Source organism: Narcine bancroftii, chromosome 3 (assembly GCF_036971445.1).
Source record: "Narcine bancroftii isolate sNarBan1 chromosome 3, sNarBan1.hap1, whole genome shotgun sequence".
NCBI classification, from domain to species: Eukaryota; Metazoa; Chordata; class Chondrichthyes; order Torpediniformes; family Narcinidae; genus Narcine; species Narcine bancroftii.
The window spans coordinates 159,988,262-160,011,686 of record NC_091471.1 but is presented as its reverse complement, the minus strand read 5'-3'; the positions used below and the strand labels follow the sequence as shown (position 1 = coordinate 160,011,686).

Sequence of the window (23,425 nt, the reverse complement as noted above, 5' to 3'; positions counted from 1 at the left end):
ATCACTAAATGTTATTCCACAAGAGGCCTATCAACCCGTCATCTCTACGCCTGCTCTTTGAGAGATCTTCCATAGCTGCATTCCCTTGTCTTCTTCCCATTGCTCTTCAAATGTCTATCCTTCAAATATATATCCAATTCCCCTTGAAAGTCAATACCTGTTCCATTTTCAGGCACCTCACTCCATTCACACTGATGTAAATGTGAACCAGCTTATAGGTAAATAAACAGAATGGATATCATTTCTCCAGAATCATTCACCATGTCATCATTTCAAGTGCTTCATGCTGTCGCTTAACATTCATCTCTACTGGGAATTATAATTCGCAAAGAGAGCTAAAGAATCATACAGTGCAAAAACAGGATCTTTGGCCAACCATAAGACTGTAAGATATAGAACCCATTCAGCCCATTGTGTCTGCTCCACCATTCCATTAAGAGCTGAACCATTCTCCCACTCAGCCCCATTCCTCTGCCTTCTCCCCAAAACCTTTGATACCCTGACTATTCAGAAATCTATCAATCTCTGCGTGAAATATACCCAATGACTTGCCCTCCACAGCTGTCCATGGAATCAAATTGCAGAGGTTTACCACTCTCTGGCTAAAGAAATTCCTCCAATCCTGAAGTTGTATCCTTTTGTCTTAGACTCTCCTATCATGGGCCTTTCAACATTTGAAGTGTTTTGATGAGGATCCCCCCCCCCCCCATTCTTCTGAACTCCAAGAAATATCATCCAAGAGCCATCAAACGTTCCTCGTATGCTAACACTTCATTCCATGAATCATGCTTGTGAATCTTCTCATTTTCAAAACAATCATCCATCACCTTTATACCCTTAGAATCCCAAATTTTTATATACGGATTATTCATCAAAAAAGGAATAACTTTATTTTGATATAACAGGGTTTGGGCCATAATCTTACCCCTAGAACCTATAACATAATTTCTTTTAGTCCAAATCACTAATAGATATTTTAAAACCGGCATATTATATCCCTGTAACAAACAACAATTCCACTTAAATATAAATTGATGAACTAAATTCAGAAATACAAGCCAATTCAACTTTAGCCCATCCAGGAAGTTGAATAACATCTACCATCCTATTTACAAATTTTAATTGTGCAGTCTCATAATAATTCTGAAATTGAGGCAGTTGAAGTCCACCTAAAGCGTATTTCCAAGTCAATTTCTGAAATGCTACACTAGCTAATTTACCTTTCCACAAAAAATTTGTCACTGAAGTATTCAATTCCTGAAAAAAATGCCTTTGGAAGCACAAATGGAATTGATTGAAAAATATATTGAATACATGGAAAAATATTCATCTTAATACAATTCACGCAGCCTATTAGTGTTAAAGGAAGATCTTTCCACATATTCAAATCTATTTAAATTTTTTAATAACAGTACATAATTTAATTTATATAAAAATTGATAATTTACATCGATTATGCCTAATTATTTAATTTTATTAGACCATCGCAACTTTGTAATCTGTTTACAATCAGTATAATCATCATCTGGAACTGGTAATATTTCACTTTAATCCCAATTAACTTTATACCCAAACATTATTCCATACTGCTCCAAACACTTTTGTAGATGTTTCAAAGATTATTCCGAATGTGTTAAATATATCAACACATCATCTGCAAATAAATTAATCTTACACTCACCTTCTGCAATTTTTATTTCTTTAATATTATCATTTTGTCTAATAGCTTGAGCTAATGGCTCTATGACCAATGCAAATAAGGCTGGTGACAATGGACAACCTTGACGTATTGATCTCAATAATTTAAATGACAAAGAAGTTTGACCATTCATCACCACCCTGGCAACTGCATTTTTATATAATGCCTTGACCCAACCAAGAAAAAGTGGCCTGAATTTAAATTTTTCTAGTACTTTAAATAAAAAATGCCATTCCACTCGGTCAAATGCTTTCTCCACATCAAGTGCAATGAACATTGGTTGGTTGGGCTGATGTCTCAATGCATTGATCAAAGTAATCAACCTTAGAATGTTATCTGAGGTATACCTATAAAATCTACTTGATCAACATGTGCAAATTGAGGTAAATATTTAGCAAGTCTTTTTGCTCGTACTTTAACTACTATTTCATAATCTAAATTCAATAAAGAAATTGGTCGATACGAAGCTACTTTCAAAGGGTCTCTGTCTTTCTTTGGAATTACTATAATTATCACTCTTGAAAAAGAATCTGGTAATGATTGCTCATCTGTTTAAGCACATCCATAAATAGAGGAGACAAAACTTCATAAAACTCCTTATAAAACTCTGCAGTGAACCCATCATCTCCAGGAGATTTCCCATTTGGCATAGTCTGTTTAGCCTCCTTAATTTCAAAATCTGTAAATGGGGCCTCCAATTCCTTCACATCCTCATCCTTTAAAACCGGCAAATCCAGAGCAGATAAAAAAAAGACTCAATAGAACCATTTTCCTGAACCCCTTCAGAAGTATATAACTTTTGGTAAAATAAATGAAATTGATCATTAATTTCCTGAGGTTTATAGGTAACCATTGAATTCTTTTTTTACAACATTAATTGTCCTCGAAGCCTGCTCAAACTTCAACTGCCAAGCCAACACCTTATGGGCTCTGTTACCTAATTCGTAATAATGCTGTTTAGATCTCTGCATTAATCGTTCATATTGATACGCTTGTAATGTATTATAGCGAAGTTTCAATTTAGTCAATGCTGCTTTTTATCTTCAGTGTAATTCCCTTGAAAATATTTTTCTAAAACTGCTAATTCCTTCTCCAAAGTCAAACTCTCCGCCAAAAATTGTTTCTTAATTCTTGCAAAGTAACTAATAATTTGACCTCACAATTATGCTTTCAAAGTATCCCATAAAACAAAATTACTCTGCACCAATTTAGTATTTATCTGTAAAAAGGATACAATATGTTCCTTAATATAGCCAATAAATCTAGGTTGTTTCAGTAACATTGTGTTAAATCTCCATCGATAAGTTGTCCCCATAGTTTCAGAACAAACACAAGATATAAGTAACATAGAATGATTGGACACAATCCTACTCTTATATTCAGCCTGAGTAATCCGAGCCTGAAGATGTGACGATACTTAAAAACAAATCAATTCCAGAAAAAATATCGTGTCGTGATTAATAAAAAGAAAAATATTTTTCCATCAGATTTAATCTTCTCCAAATTTCAACCAAATTCAAATCTTTCATCAAAGCTGCCATTTTTACAGCCATCTTAGATTTCTTTACACTTTTTGGAGATTTATCCAGTAACGGATCCAAAACACAATTAAAATCTCCTCCAATTAAAATATTTTCATTAGCCTGATTCAAAGTCAAAAAAGTTTCAGATATAAAGTTTGTCGTCTACATTAGGTGCGTAAACATTCAGCAATGTCCACAATTCCGCAAAACAATTTACAATTCACCATCAAAACTCTGCCGGCTGTCTCAGAAAATGATTCCAATTCAAACGGTATCTTTTTATGTACCAAAATTGCCACTCCTTGCACCTTAGAATTAAAAGAAGAAGCAATAACATGCCCAACCCAATCCCTTTTCAACTTCATATGTTCTCTCTCGGTCAAGTGTGTTTCCTGTCACAAAGCAATATCAACCTTTAACTTTTTACCCCAGTACACCAGTACATGCTTTCATTTAATCAGATTATTAAGACCCTGAACATTAAAAGTTGCAAAATTCAAATTAGCCATATTTTACTAAAAACAGGGCACCTCACACAGCCAATACAAATATAAAAAAGAAGCTCCCCTTGTGTAGATAAAAAATTCCCTCTAAAACTACACACTAAAAAGAAAATTTTAAAAATTATATATATAAATAACCTCCCATAAACTACAACAAATGTAGTAAGTCCCCAATTAACTGGGTGTGGACAATACCACTAGTGACAGATGACTTCGGAAGTATCAGAGTCATCCACCACCAACCAGCTGAGCTTCTTTAGAAATTAATCGTCCTGTTCAAGTTCATCCTACTAACTCCAGTCCAGACAAAGATTGTTCCTGGTCCTCAATATCGAGCAGACTTTGCGTAATTTACCCCTTCTTCCCGTTCCCATTCCCATTCCTCTTGTCAGATACTCTCCTCTTAGGTGATGGTGGTCAATCAGATCAAACATGCACATCTGGCAAAGAATTGGCGAAAAAATAATGTATCATGATCACTCTCAAAGAATTGAGATTGATAATTCCCATAGAAAACTTTCAACACAGCGGGATACCGAGAGGTAAACTTATACCCTTTTCTCCACAATATCTCTTTAGCTGAATTAAATTCCTTATGTCTCTTAATTATCTTTTGACTCAAATCTGCATAAAAGAATACTCTATTACCCTGAACTATCAGTGGAGCCTGACTTTGATGGGCTTTTTGAACAGCCATCCGCAAAATCATCTCCCTATCCTGATACCTCAAACATTGAATTAGGACAGCCCGAGGCGGCTGTCCTGGGTAAGGTTTCTTCCTTAATGCCCTATGTGCTCTATCCAATTCCAAGCCATCTGGGAAAAATTCAACACCCAGAGTATCTGGAATCTACTTCTTAAAAAGCTTAACCCGATCCAAGCCTTCAATACCTTCTGGAAGTCCCACTATCTTCACATTATTACGCCAACTTTGGTTTTCCAAAGAATCAATCTTCTTCAACAACTCTCTCTTCTGAACTTCCCAGCCCATGAAAGAATCTTCCACTTTTTCCATTTTTTCTCTATTTTGTTCCACTTGATCTCTACATTCAAGAAATGCCTCTTCAATTTTCTTAAAATTATCCTGCACTGTATCAACCGCCTTCAGACATTTATTAATATCAGTTTTCACTGTGGACATATCTTTTTTTACAGATGACACTTCTTCACAAATATTATTCATTCTGCCCTTCATATCCATAAATCCTTGATTCATCTGTGAAGTCATCTGAAAAGACAAATTCTCCATCTGTTTAGCAATACCTTCTAAAACAGTAAAAACTGCTTCAATCCCAGACTCTTCCATTCCTTGAGACATCTCAGTTAAAGCACCACTTTGAGGCATACCTTCCTTAATTGTGGCTGCTGCAGTTAAGGTTGCTTGTTCCTGCGTCTCCAGCAGGGCATGACTTTCTTCCCCCTCTTCATCTGCAGTCGCTGCTGGGCGTGCTGTCTGGCTGCGGGTTTGGATCCCCACCAATGTCAGGCCGACTTCTTCGGCGCCACGCTGAACAGGACCCCGCACAGCCCAAACTCACTCCAGCAGGTCGCGCACACGCATATTCCCATGCATGCCCGGAATCCCTGACGGCCACATAGATAGTGGGACTTCCAGAAGGTATTGAAGGCTTGGATCCAGTTAAACTTTTTAAGAAGTGGATTCCCTTAAGGAAACAAACCTGACTTTGGAATATCTTGTCATGCACATTCAGGTAATCAGTAACTTCACCCTTGGCTACTGACTGCAACAACTTCTAAACCAACTATCAGGTCTATAATTTCCTTTCTATTGCCTCCCTCTCTTTTTAAATAGTGGAGTGACCTTTGCAATTTTCTAGTCCTCCAAACCATGCCAGAATCTACTGATTCTTGGAAGATCATTACTAACACCTGGTTCTTTCTGAACCCGAGGAGCTTTCCAATTGGTCCAGGCTATCTACTCTCAGACCATTCAGCTTCCAAAGGTGATTGTGACTGCATTCACCTCTCTTCCCCAACATCCTTGTAAGTCAGGTATACTGCTGTCTTCCACAGTGAAGACTGATGCGAAATATTCATTCAGTTTCTCTGCCATCTCCTCTCCAGTTACAATTTCTCCAGAGTCATTTTCTGTCAGTTTGATATCTACTCTTGCCTTTTTTTTAAATCTTATTATATTTAAAAAAGCTTTAAGTATCCTTTTTGATATTGGCATGCCCATGCTGACTTTTGAATACCCATGTAAACTAATCCCATTTGCAAACACTTGGCCCAGAGCCATTTGTGCTTTAGTGATTCAAGTCTTTATCTAGATAGTTCTAAGTGTTGTAAGAATAATTACCCTCACCATCCACGACAGTATGCCCTAGATTCCAACTGGGTGAGAAAGCTTGCCCTCAAATCCCTGCTCTTCAGTTAAACCAATTATGCCCTTAACCTTTTATGTTCATTTGAATTGTTTAGACTTCAATGAAGCTGTTCAATAGAATTTGTCATCTCAATATGGTAAATGGAGGTCAGCAATAAATGTGGTTTTTCCAGTGTTACAGCATCCTTTGAATAAAGAATAGCTACTTTCTACACTCCCCTCTAACCACATTCCTTCTGAAACCAAGCCCTCTATCAGTGACAGGAAAACCAAAATTGACAAAGCTTTCATTGTCCTATCTTTCCACTGTGAGGGAAAAAGATATTTTCATTGCATTTGGATTTTGTAAAGTCAACCTTCCTTGGGTCAAAGGTTATGTAACTGTGTGCAATACACTGTACTTACTAATGTAGGCAGATCACATTTCGATCATTCCATAATGGACTTGATAATCAACACAGTTTCCATCCTGTCACATTTATCAATATTATGATGACCAATAGCTTTTCCCCCTGTGCAGCATTAAGATACTTTGGAGTGAATTATAACTTTATTTCCATAAAAAGTGCATTAGTGGAGAGTATCATAGTTTAATGCAGGCACCGATCCATAGATATAACACAACATTCTCCAGAGTTTTGGAGGGCACGGTGTATCATTACCTCTTTGTTGTGTACTTTTTGCTCATTGATCAGATTTCCCACAGGAGTGCTATAGATCAACCACCAGTCAATTGTGGCCATTAATTGTCTGTTAAAATATTGTCTCACATCTGTCCTGCCATTGATTCTTCCATATCCACAAATCTGTTATGGCACTGAATCACTCAACCCCCTTTTTCTTCTTTTGAATAAGCATAATCTTGTCTTACTTCTGATCCCACATCTCAATAGGGCAAAACCATATAAGCCTGTTAACAGGAGTTACATGAGCAAGGCTTGTTTCCTGTCTGCTGAAGGCAAAACAGTGAAATAATTGAATTAATCCACTGGATAGTGATATCAAAGCCCAACAAAAGCCAAACTGCTCAGCAAACTTGCCTTTACAGGTTGTATCTGACAACCTCAGCTTTATAACAAAAGTACTTTGATGTACAGGTATAATTGCTGTGTTGGAATCTGTCGCCTACCTGAGCACATAGCAAACAACAGGCCCCCACAAGTAGCAGCATAGCGATCTGTTTTTATGTATCTTTTGAGGGATCAGTACTGTCTATTCCTTCTCTGTGGATTGTCACCTTATCGTGGTGGAGATGCTTCTGTGGTTCTGAGATCCGGGAGCGATACTGTCTGGAGAAATGCTCCTGGTAGGGCCACTCATGGTGGTAAGATCAAGGGTGAGATCCCTGACAAGAAACAATCCAACCAAGACCTCAACGGTGGCACAGGCGGACGAAGGCTGCATCAAATCCATCGGCTCCAATCATCGTGGTTTCCATGCAATTGGAAATAATTGGTTGATTTGTGCTTTTTGGAGTGCAACATCAAGTACAAGTTAAACAAATACACGCACAGGTGTCTTCGCTCTGTGGATCAATGGAATGAAGGCCATCATCCTCGACTATGAGGGAGAGCCACGTCCAACCAACTGTCTATGTTTTAAATTTAAATTACATTTAATTTTTTAAAATTTAAACATACAGCATAGTAACAGGGCCTTCAGATCCACGAACCCGTGCCAACTAAATTCCCCAATGAACCTACAACCCCTGTACATTTTGAAGGTAGAAGGAAACAGGAGTACCTGGAGGAAATCCATGCAGACATGGGCACATGGAGGAAACCCATGCAGACATGGGAGAACATACAAGCTCCTTAAAGGCAGCGGCAGATTCAAACATGGGTCACTGGCACTGTAACAGTGCTATCTGCTATGCTAACCATACCACCCCATGAGAAAGGAGATGAATAACATTCCTCTGTGAAAATAATGTAATTAGAAATTTAATATATCTCTATCAGTTCCAGAGCACCATTGGACTGCATATTTAGTCCCCTGCGCCCTTACTTTACATCTACGACTGTATGGCTCAGTACAACAAAACCATCAACAAATTTGCTGACAATACCATGGTTGTGAGCTGTAATGAAAAGTGTTGAAAACTTGGCTGAATGATGTACTAACAGCAACCTAACACTCAAAGTCACAAAAACCAAGGAGCTGATTGTAAACTTTAAGAAGGGAAAACCAGAGGGTACAATCCAATGATCACTGGGGGATCATAGGTGGAGAGTGTAATCTCAGAGTACCTTTCCTTGTGAAGAAAGTACATCAGTCCCTCTACTTCCTCAGGAGTTGCGTAGGTTCAGTATGACATTGGCAACCTTGGCAAGCTGCTACAGATGTGTAGTGGAAAGTGTGCTGACCAACTGCATCACAGCCTGGTATGGGGGTACCTATATTGCTGAGTGAAAAGCCCTGCAAAAGTTAGTGGACACAGCCTAGTACCATCACATGGTAAAACTCTTCACGCCATAGAGAAAATCAATATAGAATGTTTCCATTGGAGAGCAGCAGCAATCATCAAGGATCCACACCACCCAGAGCATGCTCTATTCTCGTTACTACAGTACCATCAGGAAAGAGGTATAGATGTCACAAAGCCTGCACCAGGAACAGTTGCCACCCTCCACCAGATTCCAAAACAACAGACTCAATCAGAAGGCACTTTCAGGTGGCCAATTGCCCCGCTTGTAAAGCCGCATATTTTGGCAAAATGTGGCTGTGGGAAGGCCATGTGAATGTGCAGGAGGGGCCTGTAAGGCGAGCTTGGTAACCCTCCTCCGAGAGGAATAATCCCCGCAGCAGTGGCCTCCCCAGACATCTGAACGCAGCCGCCTAAAAGTGGCTGCATTCAGATGACAGTCAGCTGGCCAGCGCCTGACAGCTCCTCTCCCAGTCCCCACACCGTCGGGAGGCCAGTGTGGGCTGTCAGCACGTTGACATCCCCACACTGATCCCGCTGTCCTGTTCTCTCCCCACTCTGAAATCAGTCCCCACACTGTCGGGTGGCCATTGCGGGCTATCCCCACACTGTGGGGACTAATTTTGGGAGTGAGGAGAAGGGAGCGGGAGGGGCCGGCAGGGTAGAAGGTGGCTGGCCGAAACAATGCCGATACCCGATTTCAGCACATCCTTCTCCCCCGCTGGCCACTCCAACCTCCTTCTCCCCCGCCGGTGCTCCAGCCTCCTCACCCACCGGCCGCTCCAGCCTCCTTCTCCCCCACCAGCCGCTCTAGCCTCCTCCCCCACCGGCCGCTCCAGCCTCCTTCTCCCCCGCTGGCCGCTCCAGCCTCCGTACCCTCCCGCCGGCCGCTCCAGCCTCCTCCCCCGCCGGCTGCTCCAGCCCCGTGAGTGGGTAGAGAGCGGGGCAGTGGGACCAGTGTGGGGACCTCCCACGCAGGACATCCTCATGCTGATAGTCCGTGCTGGCTGTCCTAGCTGACAGCCAGCCATCCTGACTTGACAACCCAATGGACAGGAACCGGAATGTGTTCAGATGCGCATTCCGGCACAGCTATCCTTTCAGGTGGCCAGCACTGCACTTTCAATGCTGCCACCTGAACTGCAATTTAAATGGCCACTTCTGCTTCTTCAGGTGCATTCTTAGATAATGCACCTGAAAAAGCCTAGAGTCTCATTTAAAGACTCTTATTTTACAGATTATTCATTACTAAATATTTATTTTAGTAAACAGTCAGTTTGTTTACATTTTATTCTTTACGTACAATTCTTTTGTTTGCATACATATCTTTTTCTTGAGTACAATTTACTCTACTGAAATAGAAATTCTGCCTGGTCCACAGGAAAAATAAAAATTATCCCTGGATTGTATGTGATGTTATGTATAAATTCTGTAATGGATTTTGTTAATCTTTAGTTATAAAATGCAAAGTTCACGGACAAGTTTCTCTTGTGTCTTGGTGTGAGCTTGCAGGCACCTCAGATTGAAGAGACTGCCATCCGTGCGGTACCGGATGTAAACAGCGTCTTCATTGTTGAGGTCTTTAATGGCTTGGTTCAGCATCATGCTGAAGAAGATTGAAAAGAGGGTTGGTGCGAGAACACAGCCTTGCTTCACGCCATTGTTAATGGAGAAGGTTTCAGAGAGCTCATTGCTGTATCTGACCCGACCTTGTTGGTTTTCGTGCAGTTGGATAACCATGTTTAGGAACTTTGGGGGGCATCCGATGCGCTCTAGTATTTGCCAAAGCCCTTTCCTGCTCACGGTGTCGAAGGCTTTGGTGAGGTCAACAAAGGTGATGTAGAGTCCTTTGTTTTGTTCTCTGCACTTTGCTTGGAGCTGTCTGAGGGCAAAGACCATGTCAGTAGTTCCTCTGTTTGTGCGAAAGCCGCACTGTGATTCTGGGAGAATATTCTTGGCGACACTAGGTTTAGTTGCCCATTCAGAGCCATCTCTTCAGCGCTTGACGTCCTGTTTTGCGGAAACTGCCAAAATGTTTGGCCTGGAAGTCAGCCTGAAGAAAACTGAGGTCCTCCATCAGCCAGCTCCCCACCATGACTACCAGCCCCCCCACATCTCCATCGGGCACACAAAACTCAAAACGGTCAACCAGTTTACCTATCTCGGCTGCACCATTTCATCAGATGCAAGGATCGACAACGAGATAGACAACAGACTCGCCAAGGCAAATAGCGCCTTTGGAAGACTACACAAAAGAGTCTGGAAAAACAACCAACTGAAAAACCTCACAAAGACAAGCGTATACAGAGCCGTTGTCATACCCACACTCCTGTTCAGCTCCGAATCATGGGTCCTCTACCGGCATCACCTACGGCTCCTAGAACGCTTCCACCAGCGTTGTCTCCGCTCCATCCTCAACATTCACTGGAGCGCTTTCATCCCTAACGTCGAAGTACTCGAGATGGCAGAGGTCAACAGCATCGAGTCCATGCTGCTGAAGATCCAGCTGCGCTGGGTGGGTCACGTCTCCAGAATGGAGGACCATCGCCTTCCCAAGATCGTGTTATATGGTGAGCTCTCCACTGGCCACCGTGACAGAGGTGCACCAAAGAAAAGGTACAAGGACTGCCTAAAGAAATCTCTTGGTGCCTGCCACATTGACCACCGCCAGTGGGCTGATATCGCCTCAAACCGTGCATCTTGGCGCCTCACAGTTCGGCGGGCAGCAACCTCCTTTGAAGAAGACCGCAGAGCCCACCTCACTGACAAAAGGTAAAGGAGGAAAAACCCAACACCCAACAAATTTTCCCCTGCAACCGCTGCAACCGTGTCTGCCTGTCCCGCATCGGACTTGTCAGCCACAAACGAGCCTGCAGCTGACGTGGACATTTACCCCCTCCATAAATCTTCGTCCGCGAAGCCAAGCCAAAGAAAAGAAAAAGAAAGTTATAAAATATATATTTCTAAGTAAAGTTAGCTTGCGGTCTGGATACAGGGACACATACAGGTCACAGCACATTTCCAGATCCACCATTGCACTAAGAGAGAGTTCAGTTTGAAGTCGCACTGTCTGAAAAACAGAGCCATCATGGAACTACAAGTTCTTAAAACCTTTTTGTGTACATTCAACATTATGATGACAGCTGTGCAATTAAGAAAGTTCTTCCTAGAGTGACATGTGCTCAAACTTTAGGAGACATTAATCACTTAAACCTCTTGGACAAACATGAGGTTAGATGTTATTATGGATGTGAAATGATAATGGATAGCCCTACCTCATGTGAATACAGGACTGCTTTCTCTGTCAAGGATCTGTGTTCTTCTTATTAAAAGAAGGAATGCCCAGTGGTATTTTAAAAGAAAATAACCACTCTGACTGTTCATTTAAGAGAGGCAACCTTATTGTGTCCAGAGCAATGGTCACTTTTGATTAAGAAGTTTGAAATGATCATAAAAGATACAGGCTCCGTAACTCCTAAGGAAAATAGGAGAAAATCACTCATGGAGGACTAAAGAATTTTATTGGTATGAAGGAACATTGTTTTGAAAACAACTTTACAAAAAGAATTTGTGAGTTTTAAAGAAATCTGATGATTTGATGTTTCAAAATACTTCATTATTGCTTTTGAGCAACAATTAAAAGAAATCTGATATTTCACTCTTACTTCATAATTACTTCTGAACCACAATTTTTAAAAGATGTTTGAAACGACTTTTAAAATGACTTTTTCAGAATCAAGCTTAAACTGTAATAGTTTGGGATTTAATTATACACACACACATATACATTTATGCATTGTGGGGTTTAAGTTAGGGTTAAGTAAGTAATATTATGTTATTAATAATTTAATAAAACTTATTATTTTGAATTTACCATTTGTCTGGTGAATTTTCCATTACTGTTCCTTTGTTAGTACTAATAAGACTTTATTAGTTGGTAACAATTCTGATAATAAATTTGAACTTTGAACACCTGGGAATCTAAAAATCCATTGGCAATTCCATCAGTCTCACATATGAGTAATTTTTGACCCCAATGAGCCACAGCTGATACAACAAAACTTGGAAACACAAGAGGCAGCAGATGGTGCAATCTGCAGGAAGTTGGAATGCTGGAAATTTTTCATCAAAAAACTTTTTCCAATTTTACCCATGGAATGTGGACATCATCAGCTATGCGCATTCATATTGTTCATACCACATTAGTTAAACTGAGAAAGAAGATGGAATTCAGTACATGCCAGCAGACTTCCTTCCCTCAAGGACATGAGTGAAACAATCTGATGACACATTTGGTTTATACTGATAATAAGATAAAATACAGCCAGCTCAGCTTTCATAACCTCACAGAAATCTAGTTCAGCAGTAGCTTCACACAGATAAAAAAAAGTTGTACCTGATAATAATTGCATTTTATTTCCAATATTCTTACACTTAGAAATCTGAACAAACTCAGCTACTGTGTTAGTGAAAAACAAATCTATAAAAACATTGACTATCGGTGACTTAAATCTTAAATCTTATTTTCCATGGAGTGGAATAGGCTGAGAGAGGACCTGATAGAGATATACAACATTATGAGAAGCAGGGATAGGCGAGGTATTAGAACATTTTTACCCCAGTAGAAGGATCTATAATCAGAGGGTATAGGTTTAGGGTCAGGCCCAAGATTTTAGAGGGGATCTCAGAAAAAAAGTACCATTCTGCCTGAGTGAGGGGTGAAAGCAGGTAGTCTCACCACATTTCAGTAGTATATGAAAGAGTATCAAGACACAGAAGGCAGTGTACCAGGAGCTGGGTATGGAAAGGGGCACCAGGTCAATGGCAATGAGCCTGGCAGAGTGGTGCAAAAGAAAAGGAAAAGAAGAAATGCAGTAGTTATTGAGGACTCCATTGTCAGGGGCACAGACAGGAGGTTCTGTGAGCCAGATAAGTATACCCACATGGTGTGCTGTCTCCCTGGTGCAAGGGTACGAGATATCACAAATTGGGTCCAAAATATTCTGAGATGAGAGGGAGAGCAGCCTGATGTCTTGGTACATGTGGGTACAAATGACATTGACAAGAAAAGAAAGGAGGTAATGAAAAGGGATTACAGTGAGCTGGGACGAAAGCTGAAAGACAGGAACACTAGGGTGGTGATCTTGGGATTACTACCTGTTCCAAATGCAAGTGATGAAAAGAATGTAAGGATAAGGAAAATGAACAAGGCAAGGATTTGGCTTCTTGGATCATTGGGATCTCTTTTGGGGAAAGCATGATCTTTACAAGAGGGACGGGTTGCACCTAAATCCAAAAGGTGTCAACATTTTGGCAAGTATGTTTGGTACAGCAGTGGGGCAAGGTTTAAACTAATTTGGCAGGGGTATAGGAACCAGAGTGATAGGGAAAAGGGTAGGGAAGATAAAGTAATGGCCAGAAAAAGTAAAATAGGAAAAGTAATGATGGGAGGATAAAGTAAAAAATCAGATGGTGCAGTGAGTTTTCGGGTTAATGATAGTGTTAAGAAAATTACAAAGAAAAATAGTGGGCAGAAAAATCAAAAGAAAAGGTTACAGAAGTCACTAGATATTAAAAGAACAAAGAGCATAAGGGCACTTTATCTGAATGCCCGCAGTTTAGAAATAAGGTTAGTGAACTTGAGGCGCAAATCGGTACCCATGCCTATGATTTGGTAGCCATCACGGAAACATGGCTACAAGGTGACCCTAAATGGGAATTAAACTTTCAAGGGTATCAAGTGGTGCTAAGAGATAAACAGGATGGTAAAGGAGGTGGAGATGCACTCTTAATCAAAGATGAGCTCCATGCAGTAGTGAGGGATGACATAAGATCTGAAGAGCATAATGTTGAGTCCATTTGGGTAGAGATAAAGAATAACAAAGGGAAAAAATTATTGGTGGGTGTTATCTATCGCCCACCAAATAACAATAGTTTAGTGGCACAGGAAATAAATAGAGAGATAAGTGAGGCATATAATAATGATACAGCAGTAGTCATGGGGGACTTTAATTTCCACATAGATTGGGAAAATCAAGTTGGATTCTGGAAGAGGACTTCATAGAAAGCATCCGCGTTAGCTTTCTTGAGCAGCATGTTAAGGAACCCACAAGAGAAAATGCTCTCCTAGATCTAGTGTTGTGCAATGAGATAGGTAGAGTAAATGATGTAATAGAGACCATCTGGGAAATAGCGATCATAGTATGATTGAATTTCTCATTCAGATGGAAGGGGAAATAGTTAGATCTAAAACTAATATATTATGCTTAAACAGGGGTGACTACCATAGGATGAGGGAGGAATTGGGCAGAGTGGACTGGGAGCAAAGGCTAATTGATGAAACAGTTGAGGAACAGTGGAAGATTTTCAAAGAAATATTTTGTAATGCTCAACAAAAATATATTCCGGTCAGGAAAAAGTGCAGCAAGGGAGGGAAAAATCAACCGTGGTTAACAAAGGAAATGAAGGAGAGTATAAAATTGAAGGCGCAGGTGTACAAAGCTGCAAAGAGCAGTGGGAAAATGGAAGATTGGGAAAACTTTAAGAGACAACAAGGGGTTACAAAGCGGATAATAAGAAATGGGAAAAAAGATTATGAAAGTAAATTGGCACAAAATATAAAAACAGAAAGCAAAAAATTTTATAAATATATAAAACGGAAGAGGGTGGCCAGAGTTAACATAGGACCCTTGGAGGATGGGAAAGGAAAACTGGTAGGAAAAAATGAGGAAATGGCCAAGGCATTAAACAAATATTTTGTGTCAGTCTTCATGGTGGAAGACACGTCCAGCATGCCCAAGTGTGGAGTTAAGGATGCGAATGTTGGGGAGGGTCTTGATAAAATAGTTGTTACAAAGGAAGTAGTGATGGAGAAACTAATGGGATTAAAGCCAGACAAATCACCTGGTCCTGATGATATGCATCCAAGGGTTCTGAAGGAAATGGCAGAAGTTATAGTTGATGCATTGGTGGTCATATACCAAAATTCCTTGGATTCTGGGCAGGTCCCAGCAGACTGGAAGACAGCAAATGTCACACCACATTTTAAGAAGGGATGTAGGCAGAAGACTGGAAATTATCGCCCAATTAGCTTGACGTCTGTAGTTGGAAAAATGCTTGAAGCCATCATTAAAGATGAAATAGTGAAACTTTTGGAACATAAGGGTTCAATCAGGCAGACGCAGCATGGTTTTAGAAAGGGAAGATCTTGTTTGACAAACTTGTTAGGATTCTTTGAGCATATAATGGGTGCGGTGGATAGAGGGGAACAGGTTGATGTAGTATATTTGGATTTCCAGAAAGCGTTTGATAAGGTGCCGCACAAAAGACTTATCAGTAAGTTACAGGAAAGTGGAGTCCAGGGAAGTCTATTGGCCTGGATTAAAAATTGGTTGTCTGACAGGAGGCAGAGAGTCGGGATAAATGGGAGTTTTTCAGGTTGGCAGAGAGTGGTAAGTGGGGTGCCGCAGGGGTCAGTGTTAGGCCCACAACTGTTCATCATTTACATTGATGACTTGGAGGAGGGGACAAAATGTGGTGTAGCCAAGTTTGCGGATGACACCAAATTGAGTGGAAGAGCAAATTGTAATGAGGATGTGGAGAGTCTGCAGAGGGATATAGTTAAGCTGGATGAGTGGGCAAAAGTCTGGCAGATGGAGTACAATGTTAGTAAGTGTGAGGTTATCCACTTTGGCAAGAAAAATAAAAGAGCTGAATATTATTTAAAGGGTGAAAAATTACAGCATGCTGTTGTGCAGAGGGACTTGGGAGTGCTTGTGCATGAATCACAAAAAGTTAAGTTGCAGGTGCAGCAGGTTATTAAGAAGGCAAATGGAATGTTGGCCTTCATCGCTAGAGGAATTGAATTCAGGAGTAGGGAGGTAATGTTGCAACTGTATAAGGTACTGGTGAGACTGCACCTGGAGTACTGTGTCCAGTTCTGGTCTCCATATTTGAGGAAGGATATACTGGCTTTGGAGACGGTCCAGAAGAGGTTTACTAGGTTGATCCCTGGGATGAAGGGGTTGACTTATGATGAAAGATTAAATCGTCTAGGATTGTATTTGCTGAAGTTCAGAAGAATGACAGGAGATCTTATAGAAACATATAGGATTATGAAGGGTATGGATAGGATAGATGTAGGAAGGTTTTTTGAGCTGGCCGGGGAAACTAAAACGAGAGGACACAGTCTCAAGATTCAGGGGAGTAGATTTAGGACAGAGATGAGGAAAAATAGTTTTTCCCAGAGAGTAGTGAATGTTTGGAATTCTCTAACCAGGGAAGTGGTTGAGGCTGCCTCATTAAACATATTTAAAATTCGGTTAGATAAATGTTTACATGATAGAGGAATTCGGGGATATGGGGAGAAGGCAGGTAGGTGGAGTTAGGTGATAAATTAGATCAGCCATGATCGTATTGAATGGCGGAGCAGGCTTGATGGGCCATTTTTGGCCTACTCCTGTTCCTACTTCCTATGTTCTTATGTTCCTAAGGCTGAAGGGCCCATTTCCATGATTTATGACTCCAAGAATTTATAACTAAACATGCAGTGTCTTATTCTAAACACCTTCTGTTGGAAGAACTCAAGTAACAGCAGAGGGAGAAAAAGAATGGTCAACATTTTGTGGGTTGGAACCCTTCATCAAGGTTCATGAGGGTTCCAGCATGTAACTTTGATCATTTTTTTTCTCCCTCTGCTGCTACTTGATCCACTGAGTTCCTCCAGCATCTGCAGCCTCCTGTGTGTATACAATGTCTTATGTTCTCAAAATATGTCTAAATATTGAATAAGCATAGGTTACTATTGAAATGCAGTGGAGTTATGTAAATGAACTTAGCACCCTTTTAACATACATTATGACCCCAGATCATAATGGTCATAATGGCACAGAAGAGGCTTGAGTTGAGCCAAGATCAGCCATGATCATCTTGACTGGCAAGATAGGTTTGAGGGACCATGTGGCTTTCTCCTGTCCTATTTCTTCATGTTCTAACATTTTGAAATGTTAAGAATCCTATGATGTGAGCCATAACTCACTTTGAAAGCTGAGATATGCAAGAGCTAATAACATGTGTGCATTTCTTATTGCTCTCATTCTTCCAAAAGTATACCTTTGATTTTACTATGTACTGCTTTGTACAAACTATACCAACATATTTCAATTCACAGATGTAAAACTCGCAGGTGCTACCTTGTAATCAGCTGGACTTGGCACCATTTGTTTTGTTTCGACAGAATGCAAACGAGGAACTGTAGATCCAAATCCTCCTCGTATCAAACCTTCGGAAAGAGTTTTCTTCTGGCTTTCTCGAGCAATTGTGTGGTTCATGATGTTGTAAGTTCCTGGACCTGTCGAAATCAGAAAATCTCCAGAATGATGTTGAGCATATTTCAGAAACAACCTCTGCCCCCCTCCCCCTCATTTTAGAATGCCAAATAATTATCATGAAACAACAATCCAGATAAGTGTGAGGTGATGCATTTTGGAAGGTCAAAAAGGCAGATAACATGGTTAATGGTAGGATATTTAACAGTGTGGAAGAACAGAATGACCTTGAGGTCCAAATCCATAGATCTCTCAAGATTGCTGCTCAGGTTGATAGGATAGTTAAGAAGGCCTATGGTATGCTGGGCTTCATTAGTAGGGTGCGTATAGTTTTTTTTTGTTAGGTATATAAAGGTCGGCACAACATCATGGGGTGAAGGGCTTGTACTGTGTTGTAATGTTCTATGTTCTAAGGAGCCTCCTCCATAGCTTCATAACCTAATTTTCAAAATCAGACTACCTGATTATTTGTACTGTACTAGGATCAAACAGGAGTTTGTGTAGATGCAGGGGAGTGCTGGAGACAAATTCACAGACACTTAGTAAGTCTCTCATACTTTAAGGGGCACAAAGTGACATTAATGGTGACTCTTTGCTTTTCGGCAGGAAGAAGGAAATTTCATGTAATATTACATGTTCTATACTATTACATGACAGCAAAGAAATCTTGAATTATGAATAATTATCAATAATTAAGACAATGATTTCAATGTTGACTTAAGTTCAAAGCTAATGAGTCATAACAATTTTAGATTTACATAATTGAAATGTTCTTATGAGATGTTACTTGCTGAAATTTTTGTTTACTAGATGGTCAATTATAGTTCAAGATCAAATTTATTATCATATTTACAAGGATGCAGTGATTGAGGCTGTTCAGTCAGCAGAATATTTAGACATCGCTAACGTAGTACTAGATAAGACACAATACAAAGATGCAGGGTCAAACAGAGAGATCCATTGGTATGGAGGCTTTGAGGTTCTATCAGGAGTCTTTCAGGTGGGAATGAAACTGTCCTTAAATCTGGAGATGCGTAAATCTTCCTTCTGACAGGAGGGGATGAAGAAAATGTGGCCAGGGTCGGATGAGACTTTTAATGTGTTGACTGCTTTTCCAAGCCATTGGGAGTTATACAGTAGATGGAGAGGATGGGAGTGCATGTTATGGCCTGAGCCATGTTCTGAACTCTGTAGTTTCAGGTGGAACAGTTCCTATGCCAGGCAGTGATGCACCCTGGCAGGATGCTTTCAATGATGGACCTGTAGACATTATGAAGGGAAACAGGTAGCATCACAACATTCCTCAGGCTTCTGAGAAAACAAAGCTGTTGATGCACTTTCTTGGCCATTGTTTTGATGTGGGTAGATTAGGACAAGTCACTGGAGGTGTTTCCACCTCGGAATTTAAAGCTGTCTACCACATCAACCTTTAACCAAAGTACCAAGTGTAATCTAAAGGATATTTTTATTTATTAATGAGATGTGGATATTGCTAGTCAATTATGATTTGCCCTTGAACTGAGGAGGCAGGTAAGAGTCAATCATACGGGGGTTCTGGAGTCAAATACAGGCCAGACTATATAAGGACAGTGGACTTTTTTTTTCCCCAATGAGTTTTTAACCACAATATGGAAGATTCATGGCTGATATTACTGAACTTAAATTCAGAAATAAATCTCCATATTTATTTATTTATTTGAATGCAAACTCCACGATGTCCCATGATGGGATTCAAGTTCATTTCTCATCTAATTATGCTAGTATTACACGATGATACAGCGTTCTCTGGTCTTCAGTATAAAACACTGCAAACATACATGCAGAAACGTTATACATACACACAGTACACAAATGCTCATTTTATAATTAATAAATATCATTTGTTAAATAAATAGTAGAGTTATGGCAGATTCATATGTGCAGTTCATCAGTCATTCAGCAGTCTTACTGTCCATTGGAAGAACCTTTTTCAGCCTGGTGGCACTGGCTCTGATACTCTTTATCCTGGCAGGAGGAGCTGGAAGATGCTACATGCAGGGTGGTTGGGGTCATCATTGATTTTGCGAGCCCTCTTTAGACAATAATCCCGAAAAAGACATCAATGGGAGGGGGACGGAGACCCCAGAGATACTCTCTGCAGATTGACCTCCACCCTGATTCTCTGCAGCAAATGCACCACACTGTGTTGCAGCCAGCCAGGATGCTCTCGATAGAATTCCAGTAGAAAGTTGACAGGAGATGGCTGCCCACCTCAGTCTTCTCAGAAATTCCAGTCGCTGTTGCGCCTTCCTGACAAGTGAGATGTCATGTGTTTAGGATAGCACACTTCTTCAGTGAATTCTGAGGAACTTGTTGCTCTTAACTCTCTCCCCTACTGAGCTATTAATATGTAGTGGAGGGTGGTCATCCCTGGACTCATGAAGTCCACAATCATCTCCTTTGTCTTGTCCACATCGAGTCCCAGGTTGTTATTCTCATTACAGAGGTGGATCAGCAGCATGAAAAAGATTAGGCTGCGTACACAGCCCTGAGGTGCGCCAGTGCTCAGTGTGACAGTGCTCGATGTTTTGCTGCCAACCCAAACAATCTGTGATCTTTCAGTTAGGAAGTTCACAATCCAGTTACAGAGAAGGGTATTGAGTTCCAGCAAGGACAGCTTCTCCACTAGCCTCTGGAGTAGGATTGTATTAAACGCCAAGCTGAAATCAATGAACAGCAGCCTGGTGAATGGGGGATAATTCTCCAGATAGGACAGGACAGAGTGGAGCAAGGCTACATTTTCATCAGTGGAATGATTCTGTCTATAGGTGAATTGAAATGGGTCCAGTGTTTAGGAGGTGCACTTTGATGTGTTCCAAAACTAGATACACTAAGCATTTCATAATGGTGTAGGTCAGGGCTACGGGTTAGTAGACATTGAGGACTGTTACTGTCGCCCTCTTTGGTACTGGGATATTTGTGGCTGTCTTGAAATCCGCAGGGGCAATGGACTACAGCAATGACATTTTGCGATCTCCGTAAGGACCTTTGACATTTTGCCTGCACAGTCCTTCAGTACGCAACTGGATACGTTTTCTGATCCCTCTGCCTTTTGTGGGTTAATGTTGGATTGGGTTCTCCTCACCTCAGCTGCAGCTATGCAAGGGGCCTGTTCGTTTGGGGGAGATGGAGCTTTCTTTGGTGTTGGCCTGTTCTTCTTATCAATCCATGCATAGAAAATGTTCAGCCTATCCAGAAGGGAAACATCATTGTCTTTGACACGCAAGGCTGCTTTGTGGTCTATTATAGTTTTGATCCCTTCCCACATGCACCTCGTATGCCCAGTGTCCACAGCTGACTATGGATCCTTGAACATACCCATGCTTTGCCTTCAGGATTGCACAGCAGAGTTCAGACCTGGCTGATCTTAGTGCCATCCTGTCTCCTGTTCTGTAGGCAGCATCATAAGCTCTGAGAAATGCATTGGCCTTTGCATCCAAACATGGTTTCTGGTTAGCTTTGAATGTCTAACATTTCATCTCCTTGACATCCTCGATGCACTTGCTAATATAGTCAGTCACTGAGCAATCCGCTCCTCGATGTTTAAATAGCCATTGTAGGTGGCTTCCTCCCTGAAACCGCTCCAGTCTGTATCCTCAAACCAGCTTCCCCCACACCCACCCCCGCCTCAGCCATGTCCTGATATCCTTGTAAACTGACTTTGTTTGTTTTTCCAGCCATCTGCATGCTAGGCATAGCAAGACAGTTATGTGATCTGAGTAGCCAAGGTAGGGATCGAGGGGCAACCTTGTACACACACAAACATTGGTGTACACCCGATCTAGGGTGTTCTATTTTCTGGTGGTGAAGTTTACATGCTGCTGAAAGCGTGTTAGAACAGTTTTCAGGTTGGCGTGGTTGAAGTCCCAGCTACAATCATATGTGCAGTTCATCAGTCATTCAGCAGTCTTACTGCCCATTGGAAGAACCTTTCTCACCCTGGTGGCTCAGGGTGAGATGTCTGGGCTTTACAGATGGGACCATAAAGCTCCTTCATTGCTTCGCCCTCATTTGCTGAAGGCAGAACGTAAATTGTGGCAATCAGCATGGCCTTAAATGCCCTGGGCAGGTAGAAGGATCTGTATTTCACCATGAGGTACTCTATCTCTGCTCAGCAGGTCTTTCCAACAGAGACAATTGTGACCCAGTTCTCACTAATATAAATGAAAAGACCACTCCTTGAGTCTTGCCAGAAGCAACAGCATCTCTGCCTGCCCTGAAGGAGATAAGCTAGATCACGGAGTCTGGAATGGAGTCCCGGAGCCATGTTTCTGTAATCACCAGAGCACAGCAGCCCTGCTGTTCTCTCTGGTTCAGATGCAGCCTCAGGTAATTCACTTTCTTCTCCAGCAATCACACATTTGCAAGATCGTCAGGAGCAATCCCATATTCAGTGGTTAGCAGATCATCTACAAACTTAATCACTATATCACCATTTGCTAAACTATATCCTATTGGAAACATCATAGCAATTTTCTTATATCTTTACTTGGTGCTCATAACTTGTGATAAATCAGCTGATTCCTTTTTCAAATTCCGACAGGAGCTATAATCAACAGTGAAATATAAATCTCTTGTTCAAGGAGAAATTAACTAGTTTCGAAGGAAAAAACAGTCAATTTGAAATACAATCTCAAATTTTCTTCTTCTCGTGACCTTTAGAAGTTCTTTGCTTGAAACTAAGTATTTTTCAACTGTCAGCAATGCAAGTAATTCTGGGGGTGTCACATGATGCAGAGGAGCTGAGCAGATGGACCCGCAACAGCTCCTCAACAGAATCCATAAAATCAGTGAAAAATAGCCTGCAAACTGGAAAATAACTGCTACAAAATATAACAATATGGGGAAGAAGAACAAAACAATCCTCCTGGGAATGGGTGAGGCCAACAAGCAAGTACAAATGCCATCTGAGCCACCACACTGGAGGGATGAAATGGGGGAAGGGTCCAGCATGATGGCGGAGGGCCCAGACTCTTCAAGCGGTCGTTGAAGATAGACTGGAGAGGATCAAGTGTGACATGGACATTTGGAATGATGAAAGGGAGAAATTCTTGGAAAAGCTGAACTCACTAGAAAATCATAGCAGATGGCAGAACGTAAGAATTATAAGGTTAAGGGTCAAAAATTGGTGGGTTTTTTTGGGAAGTGGATCCCAAAGATCCTGGGGCTGAAGGATGAGCCCATTATAATTGAAAGGCCCCATCAAACCTCTGGTCCCTGACTGGGGCCAAATCAATGCCCACACCCAGTCCTAATAAGACTACTTAAATACCAAGACAGATAAATAATAATACATGTGGCCAGGGAGCACAATGGACAATTGAGAGATGAAGGGGATAGGATTAATTTTTTTCCCTGATCTTAGCGCAGCATTAGTTAAGAAGAGAAAAGAATTTGATGCAACAAAAAGAATTTTATGTACAAAAAAGATTGTATATGCCTTATTATACCTGGCGACACACATATAGTGTGGAGATGCCAGGGGGTGGGGGAAGAAAATATTTAAAAGATCCTCAAGAGGCGTTAGAGTTGATGCAGAAAAATAAAAGGAGGACACGAAAGG

At 41.0% G+C, this 23,425-nt stretch overlaps 1 protein-coding gene across 17 annotated transcripts in view; it reads right to left on the bottom strand.

The window, feature by feature from the left end:
- The window catches only part of stpg2 (sperm-tail PG-rich repeat containing 2), a 715,538-nt gene that overhangs the window by 414,267 nt on the left and 277,846 nt on the right, over positions 1-23,425 (bottom strand). For all 17 annotated transcript variants that reach the window (XR_011353877.1, XR_011353872.1, XR_011353875.1 and 14 more), the window contains exon 10: positions 17,689-17,846. Coding sequence is in view for 10 of the 17 variants with exons in the window: in XM_069925670.1 (XP_069781771.1) it covers positions 17,689-17,846 (158 nt within the window). In the remaining 7 variants the exon portion in view is untranslated. The remainder of the gene's footprint in view (positions 1-17,688; positions 17,847-23,425) is intronic.